Source organism: Gossypium hirsutum, chromosome A05 (assembly GCF_007990345.1).
Source record: "Gossypium hirsutum isolate 1008001.06 chromosome A05, Gossypium_hirsutum_v2.1, whole genome shotgun sequence".
In the NCBI taxonomy this organism is placed as follows: domain Eukaryota; kingdom Viridiplantae; phylum Streptophyta; class Magnoliopsida; order Malvales; family Malvaceae; genus Gossypium; species Gossypium hirsutum.
Window position 1 is genome coordinate 38,481,783 of NC_053428.1, and position 9,478 is coordinate 38,491,260.

The following is a 9,478-nucleotide window of genomic DNA, read 5'->3' on the forward strand; positions in this document are numbered from 1 at the left end:
ATAAGCATAGAGAGAAAATGGTAGCTTTTCATGGCAATCTTTGTAAGTCTCAGCCATTTTCCCCACGATTTTTTTTATATTTTTATTAGCCGCCTCAACTGCCCCATTCATTTTCGGGCGATTTGTTAATGAGTTTTGGTGCTTAATTTTGAATTGATTGCAGACCTCCATTATCACGCTGTTATTCAAATTTAACGCGTTGTCAGATATAATCCTCTCTGGTATGCCATATCGACATATGATTTCCTTTTTTAAGAACTTGCTGACTGCTGACTTCGTGACGCTGGCGTATGAAGCAGCCTCCACCCATTTGGTGAAATAATCAATAACCACAAAGATAAAACGATGTCCATTAAAAGCCTTCGGTGAAATCGGCCAAATGACGTCCATGCCCCACATTGAGAAAGGCCATGGGGAAGTCATGACATGAAGAGGAGAAGGAGGCACATGGATCTTGTCACCATAAAATTGACACTTATGACATTTCTTGGCATAGTTAACGCAATCTCCTTCCATTGTAGACCAGTAATACCCGAATCTCATGATTTGCCTGGCCATTGTAAACCCATTGGCATGCGTCCCGCAGACACCTTCATGGACTTCTTCCAAGATTTTCTTTGCTTCAACAGCATTAACACATCTTAGCAGGACTTGGTCCTTTCTTCTTTTATACAATATTTCACCGTCTAAGACATAGTCACCGGCCAACCTCCTCAATGTTCTTTTATCATTTTCGGTTGTCTGATCAGGATATACACAATTTTTCACATATCGAAGAATATCTTGATACCAAGGATGATCATCCATCTCCTCCTCCTCGTCAATACTATATCAATGAGCTAGAGCATCACAAATACCCATCTAAATCGGCTTCATATCCTCTTGTTTATTCACTCTAAACATGGAAGCTAACGTAGCCAGGGCATCAGCCATCTGATTTTTATCACGTGGGAGATAGTAGAAAGTGATATCATCAAACACCTTAATTAAGTCCAGAACCAGTTCTCGGTAATTGATCAACTTTGAGTCTCTTGTTTCCCATTCACCCTTGAGCTGATAGATCACTAGTGCGGAATCCCTATACACCTCCAACACCTTGATTTTACTTTCTATGGCTGCACGGATGCCCATGATACATGCTTTGTACTCTGCCATATTATTTGTGCAATCAAAATCCAATCTGCAAGTAAACGTATAGTGATCTCCATTTGGGGATATCAAGACTGCCCCAATTCCATTACCAACAGATTTGATGCTCCGTCAAAATTCAGTTTGTAGGGGCGATCTTCTAGAGTGTCTTCTTGAGTGACTGCCACATACATTAGATCTTCATTGGGAAAATCAAAGTTTAAGGGCTTGTAATCTTTTAAAGCTCTACTGGCTAGGAAATCCGCTATTACACTTCATTTTACAGCCTTCTGGTTCACATAAACTATGTCGAACTCAGAAAGTAGAATTTGCCATCGGGCCATCCTTCCATTCAGAGCGGCTGACTCCATCATGTACTTAAGAGGATCTAATTTCGAGATTAACCAAGTCGTATGGTACAACATGTACTGCCTCAATCTTCGAGTTGTCTAGACCAAAGCACAACATAGTTTCTCAATTGGCGGATACCTTATCTCACACTCAGTGAATTTCTTACTGAGGTAGTATATCGCCTTTTCTTTCTTTCCTGTCTCATCGTGTTGGCCCAGTACACATCCCATTGAGTGGTCAAATACTGTCAAATACAATATTAATGGTCTACCCGGGTTGGGTGGTGTCAACACCGGGGGATTGGACAAATATTGTTTAACTCTATTAAATGTCTTCTGGCACTCTTTATCCCAAACACCTGGGTTATGTTTCTTGAGAAGACGAAATATGGGATCGCATTTTTCAGTTAGTTGCGAAATAAATCAGGCAATGTAATTTAATCTTCCCAGAAAACCTCAAACTTCCTTTTGAGTGCGTGGCGGGGGCAATTGTTGTATAGCCTTGACTTTTTCGGGGTCAACCTCGATTCCTTTTCACTGACGATGAAATCGAGAAGCTTTCCTGATCTAGCCCCGAAAGTACATTTTGTCGGATTGAGTTTTAGCTGGAACTTTCTCAGCCTCAAGAACAATTTCCTCAAAACCTGTATGTACTCTTCCTCTGTTCAAGATTTTGCAATCATATTGTTGACATAAACCTCAATCTCCTTATGCATCATGTCGTAAAACAAGGTCACCATAACTCTTTGATACGTTGCTCCCGCATTTTTTAACCCGAATGGCATCACCTTATAGAAAAATATTCCCCACAAGGTTATGAATGTGGTCTTTTCCATGTCTGCGGGATGCATCTTTATCTGATTGTATCCAGAAAAACCTTCCATGAAAGAGAATAACGAGTAACCCGCCGTATTATCCACCAACATGTCGATATGGGGCAACGGGAAATTGTCCTTTGGGCTAGCCTTGTTTAAGTCTCTATAATCCATACACATTCGTATTTTTTCATCCTCCTTTGGGACAGAGACAATATTAGCAACCCATTCCGAGTAATTCACAACTTGCAAAAACCCAGCGTCGAATTGCTTCCTGACCTCTTCCCTTATTTTTACTGCAACATCGGGTCTCATCCTTCGAAGCTTCTGTTGAATAGGCTTGTATTCTTCTTTTATGGGGACTCGATATACTACAATGTCGGCACTTAATCCAGGCATGTCTTGATACGACCACGTGAAGACATCTTTGAACTCTTGTAGCAATTTAATGAGGTCTCGCCTTACTTCCTCAGTTATGCAAGTTCTGATTTTCACTTCTTTCTTCTTTTCCAAAATCACATTCTCGGTCGTCTCTTTATAGGGTAGAATTTGTTTCTCTTCCCGTTCTACCATCCTTAACAAATCCAGAGATAACCCACATTCTTCGTCATCTTCAAAATCTTGAGATCCTTCTAAACACATATCTGGCTCGAAAAGAGATTCTGAGTCTGTAACGGTGTTGCTCGTGACGTCGATATCTGGAGACCTATTATAACATGAAAAAAATATCCAGAGAATGAATTTAAGGATGGCTTATTTGTATGGCATTATTATGAATATAATGATAATATGAAAAAAGATTTGCCCAGAATGAAACACAAAAGATGCATTTTTTATTGAAAACAAAGGTGTTCGAACATGAGCCTATTTCACAAAATATTCATATTATTTCTAGGCTTAAAACAATAAGTGTGTTCTGAATATTACTCTGTGTTAGCTTTAAGAACTACAGGAATTTCCTCTGCAGTCCAGTTATTCAGGACACTTCCCAGCTCATAAGGGCGGATGCTTGATAAGTTTCCTTCCATCGTTCTCTCCTCCAATATGACGTTAATGCTTAAACTTCCCATCAGCTCTTCAACTATCTCTTCTCTTGTCCTCTTTGACTTGAGATGAATAATTTCTCTTAACACAAATGTATTGGATATATGGGGGAAGGTCATTGGCTCCCATTTAACCTCTGCCCTACTCAATCGTACCATTCGTCTCTCATGTCTCCTCACTAGCTCTTCTTTTTTCTGTTCGTCGTCCGGCCTATGTTCTAAGCCAAAACAATCCTATTTTCCAACCAAAATCTGTACATTAACTCGTCCGTAGAGGTATTTTTCGAGCCCCCTTCCAGGCAATGCTCATTTTCCTACCATCAATTGTAAGCTCATCCTTGTAGCTTCAGATAACTCTGGCGTTGGAATCTTGCCTCCTTTAATGATGAAATTTGCGTTCACATTCAATTGCTTCATCATCGCTCTCAATGTATAGCGTATCACTAGCGGTAGATGCAATAATGTCTTCCTCTACGTTTACGGTTATTAGCCGACCCTCTGTTACTAGCTTTAGCCTCTGGTGCAATGATGATGGTATTGCTCTTGCTGAATGAATCCAAGGCCTCCCCAATAAACAATTATAAGAAGGCCTGATGTCCATCACGAGAAAGTCTACCTCATACGTGTTAGGTCCGATCAGAAGAGGGATCTCAATCCTACCCATTACTTTCCTCTCGGTGCCATCGAACGCTCTCACTATGTTCTGACACGTCTTTATATGAGAGATATCTATGGGTAACCTGCTCAATGTGGATAAGGCCAAGACATTTAGCGCCGATCCATTGTCAATCAATATCTCCGGTAGTGTATACCCTTTGCATCGGGTAGTGATGTGCAGAGCCTTGGTGGACCCCATGCCACCTGGCTGTATTTTATCATCGCTGAAAGAAATAAAGTTATCAGCACTAATATTGTTGACGAGTCGGTCTAGTTTTTTCACCGAGATGTCTTCAACAACATAGGTTTCATTCAACACCTTCATCAACGCATTACGGTGTGCCTCCGAATTTTGAAGCAAAGTTAGTATCGAGGTACGAGTTGGCTGCTTGTGCAACTGGTCCATAACACTATACTCACTGTGTTTTAGAAACTTCAAAATTTTTTTAGCTTCATCTGCTGTTACTGGCTCATTAACCAGTGGTTTTGTTATCCCCTCCCCTCGTTTCGACATCAAAGACTTCTCCTTTACAGGCTCAACTTCCGTATCTGGTATGTTGGCCAACCTTCCCTTTCCTGGCAATGTCACATTACAATTATAACTCCGAGGCACCCTTTTGTTATCCTTGTAAGGAAAAGCCGCTAGTTTCTAAATCACCACTTTTGGCGTCATTTTTACTCCAGCTTTATTTGTTCTCGGTCGTAAAATGATCACCACTAGGTGATTGACTTTACAGACCTTCTTTATTAGCCCCTCCTTTGAGGTGCACACATGTTTCTCCTCAACGAACTCGAAAAACTCCATCTCCTTGTTGTCCATTAAACCCTGTACTAAGACCCTGAATTCATTACATGTTTCTATCTCATGGTCCTCCTCACCGTGAAACTCACAATAGTTTCCCACTTCTCGAGACTTGCTCCCAAAGTCTTATATGATTAGACCTCTTTCTACCATCTTCTTTAGAACCTCCCTCATCGAGGTTCTCACCTCCGCTATATCCAACCTAACTCTTCTTCCCATATTTTCGTCTACTGCGTTTACCCCATTAACAGTATGATTGGGTAACGAGTTTCCTGCGCTAGGCACCTCATCGAACTTGACAACACCCACGTTAATGAGCCTTTCGACCATTCTTTTAAAAGAGGTGCAATTCTCGATCAAGTGTCCTGTAACACCCGCATGATATTCACATTGGGCACTTGCATCATACCACTTGGGATAAGGGGCTGCAACGATTTTAAATAGAACAGGGATACAACATGTGCATCAAATAGATTTTTGTACAACTCCCGATACGTTATTGGAATAGGAGTAAACTGGGGATTTCCGTATTCCGCTTTGTATTGGGTTCCTGTCTTGATGAATCTTGCTGGCCCATGACTGTCGTCCTTAGTTGATTAACTGTGATTGGTTTTACATGACCCATGCTTACATTGCCGACGTCATTTTCTCTCTTTTTCGGGGCTAACCTTCTGGTGCTCTCCCCAGCCTCTACTTTCCACTCCTTATCGCATTCTCAATCATTTTACCGGACATCACTATGTCTGTGAAACTCTTTGTCGCGCCTCCCAGCATGTGATTGATAAAAGGTGCCTTCAAAGTATTAATGAAAAGCATGGTCGTCTCCTTTTCCACGAGCGGCGGTTGAACTTGTGTAGCGACTTCCCTCCACCTTTGAGCATATTATCTGAAACTCTCATTTTACTTTTTCTCCATGTTCTGTAGCGTGACCTGATCGGGCGCTATGTCTGTCACATAGCCATACTGCTTCATGAAGGCCTGTGCTAGGACTCTCCACGATTTAATTTGGGTACGACTCAGCTGATTGTACCATTTGGCTGTAGCCCCACTCAGACTATCCTGGAAACAGTGAACGAGCAACTGATCATTATTGATATGACCAGTCATCCTCTGACAAAACATCGTGATGTGGGCCTCAGGGCAGTTGGTTCCATTATATTTCTCAAACTCCGGCATTTTAAACTTCGGAGGGAGCACTAGGTCCGGAACCAAACTCAACTTTTTAGCATCCATACCGCATTGATAATCTGCATTTTCCAGTGCCTTAAATTTCTCTTCCAGCCATTTGTATCGGACTTCCAACTGCTCTGGGAGTTCTCCTTTTGCCTTCCCTACCTCTGCCTTCTCATCAAAGTCGGGGACCGAAAGATTTACCCGATCGTCCTCGGGTTTAGAACACGAGCCCGTCGGGAAATTCATTGGTGCAGAAATACCGACCTGATACTGGGGTTTGACATTAACAGACACCTTTTGAGGTGGTACTGGGGTATGCACTAGGGTGAAACCTGGAGGGTAAGTAAGGATCTCGCTATTACCATCTGGGTTGACTATAGGGCTCTTCCCTTTTCCTGGCCCTCCGAGCAACAACTGAGTTAGCTGATTCATCATGTCCTTCTGTGACTTTTGCATCTGATCTTTCATATCCTGCTGAATCTTGGCCAATTGCTCTTGTATCTGTGCTTGCAGCCGTTCCTGTATTTCACTCTACATTTGTTCCAATTTTTCTAGCCTTTGATCCATAGCTTTAGTTTTTTTACGCGTGTAGTATTGATGTTCCAGGGTAACTATAATATAATTTTAAATTAATTAAGAGTTTTTTTGAAACTTAATGCACGTGATGCGATGAAATGCAAATGTATGAAATGAATACAAAACTAAAAGGGCGTCGATTCTGATCCAATTCCATTTAGAAATGTTCTTAAAAAATAAAATCCTTTACATAAAATAGACTATATATACGAATTTGCCCTAATGCTCAAAGTTTTAACTTTCTCAAGAAGGCAAGCCAACTCACGACCCCAGTCCGACTTTAACTCATACTTCACACTTAGTACATCAGCCTGAACTACTAAAGTCTGTAAATAATCAGCCACTGATTGAATCTGTGCCACGGCTTCGCTCATGATATTGCCTTTAGTTCAATGCCCAAGTTATGACCATGACTCTGATGCAACACCCTTTCTAATTCCGCTACCCGAGCTGCTAATATTTGCCTCTCATCTTGGCCTTCGATCAAACTCTTCCTCAAGGCGCTTTCCCATGCTCGAGCATCATGGAACCTCTTCTCCCACTGATCAGCTCTGGCCTTTTCCTCTTGAACTTCTCGTTGCCACTGCTCCGATGTCTTTCCCAATCCAGCTGTTCTCATTGACATATGCAGCTTTTTGTAATCAGCCTTCAAACCGTCCAAGTCCTCTTCGGCCTTTCTCTTTCCCTTTCTTAACTTCTCGGCCTTGAGTTTCTGAACATTGACATCTAACCTCAAATGCACCTTTTGTTCTTCCAACTACTCTATCTTCTTCCTTAACTCCAAATTTCTCTTATCGAAGTCTTGCTTGATGATCTCTAGCTCGGAAGGAATTACTTGTAGGTATTCATCCATCGATTTGACGTCTCCTAATATTAGCTGAGGGATATTATCATTGGTCCTTCTATGCAACCACCCCTCATATTCCGGGGTTGTCATCGAACCTACCACCAACCTCTTCATTTGACGTGTCTATCTCCAAGCATCGACAATCTGTCAGATTCTCTTCGTATAATGGCTCCCCCTATACGAGAACTCACTCTGAGCTAACCCATGCGTTATCGGTACAAACTGTCTCGATCTATATTGCCTCAACACGAGCAATGGGGCATATCCAATAGCTCTCCAAATTCCAAGCAGAGGTACCCAATCAAAACTACCACACCGATAGAGGATCTCATCAAGAACTAACCAATGAGTTTCCACTCGACGCCTTCTTCCTGGAGATTTTGAAGGAGCGCGATCCAATTCTCCTCTGATATATCGTCTCTCTTGGGCGTGGCTATTATCTCCTTTAGTGGGGAATAATTCTCGGAAAAAACCCGATAAGAAACTTTATCCACCTTCCAAAAATGGCTATGGAACCATACTGACAATAACTGCGCGCACCCTATAAATCTGCCTTTGCCTGCCTTCCGACATGCACTCAAGGACCTAAATGTCTCAGCTAGAATTACCGGCACCGGTGTGGCTTCTTTGCCAAGCCGATCAAATAAATCGGCTATTGCTTCCTCTACATGCCTTAGAGCCTTTGGGAAAATTACCAAACCATAGATACTCAAGGCAAAGATGTCCACCCTTTTCTTTATGTCTGGCTGTGCTACGATCAGATCCCTCAAACACACCCAGGGAATACATTTACCCTCACCTTTTTGCTGTATTCGGGCAGTAACCCACTGTTCACTCATTCCGGTGATGCTCATCAATTTCTTTACAAAAGGTTGGGCATTAGCAGCCCTAAAATACACTCTATCGATTTGAACCTTTGGACAACAAAGCAAAGCTGTATACTCCTCCATAGTAGGCATCAAGTCCACCTTCCCAAAAGTGAAATAACTATACGCAGGATTCCAAAATTGAGTTATGGCCCAGAACAAGTTCTTATCTACCTTAATGTCAAGCAGGTAAGGTAGGTCGCCAAAATTTTGGTAAAACAGTTGCTTAGTCTCATCACCCCAACTGTCCCATATATCCCTCAATTCTTGGAACTCATTCTGTGTCACACTGACCCGGGTGACCATATCTGATGTATACCCTTCAGCCAGGCTATCCCCTTTCTCAATTTGCATCTTCTCTGACCATATATGGACAGCCGCATTATCTTCTACTTTATCAAGGAATTCGTTCTCCATAGCAAGCTTTCTAACTTAGTAATTGAATAAGAATCGACATCTCCCTAAAGATGGAATGATATGCAATCAAAACACAACGAGTTAGTACCAGATAATAAAATCCAAAACAAATAGAGAATAATTAAACACTTATATGGGTACCACTAAAAGTTCAACATAGCTATATCTAGGGTAGATCCCTAGGGTTCACTATATGTGGCTCAGTTCTAAAGAAAAGAGTACCCGAACCAGCAGATTCCTCAATCCTCACCCATTATAGGCTCATACGGATCGAGTTCGGTTCAAGGGAATACATTTCCCTATGGCCATGCGGAGGTGAAAACCTCACGAAGACATAGGTACGAATGTATCCCGGAAGTAGTCCACTAGCCCATGAGGAGGTGAAAACCTCACGAAGGCATAGTTTCTCGCTCCCACCTAAAGGGTGTAACTACGACAGTCATGCAATATGTAATGCAAAGGGACTTGAACCAAAATGAATGCAGTAAAAGGATTGTATACTAAAAATCAAATTTTAAATTTTCGACAGAAGGATAGAAAATAATCGATTTTACGGCTTGACTCTCTTATAGTCCCCAGTGGAGTCGCTAAGCTTTCAAAACCATTTTTACTTTGAAAAATAGAGATCGACTTTAAAACGAAAATGGAGTCGCCACCAATCCTTTTTGTTTAGGTGTGATCGGGTCACCCTGTGGTTGATCATTTTAATAAAACATTTTGGTTTATTAAAACAATGTTTTTGGTCTACGAAAAACTAGACTGATTCGGGAGTCGGTTATGCGTGAGGAAGGATTAGCACTCTCG

The 9,478-nt window shown here is 41.7% G+C and overlaps 2 protein-coding genes across 2 annotated transcripts; both read right to left on the reverse strand.

The window, feature by feature from the left end:
• Positions 1-1,217: 1,217 nt before the first annotated feature.
• On the reverse strand, positions 1,218-3,495 carry LOC107960581 (uncharacterized). Its single transcript, XM_016896909.2, has 3 exons — positions 3,221-3,495; positions 2,356-2,999; positions 1,218-1,309 (listed from the first exon to the last, which is right to left on the reverse strand). The coding sequence occupies exons 1-3, from the start codon at positions 3,493-3,495 to the stop codon at positions 1,218-1,220; spliced, it is 1,011 nt and encodes a 336-aa protein (XP_016752398.1).
• A 220-nt stretch (positions 3,496-3,715) lies between these two features.
• On the reverse strand, positions 3,716-5,372 carry LOC107960582 (uncharacterized). Its single transcript, XM_016896910.1, has 4 exons — positions 5,312-5,372; positions 4,982-5,220; positions 4,733-4,819; positions 3,716-4,642 (listed from the first exon to the last, which is right to left on the reverse strand). The coding sequence occupies exons 1-4, from the start codon at positions 5,370-5,372 to the stop codon at positions 3,716-3,718; spliced, it is 1,314 nt and encodes a 437-aa protein (XP_016752399.1).
• Between the last annotated feature and the right edge of the window lie 4,106 nt (positions 5,373-9,478).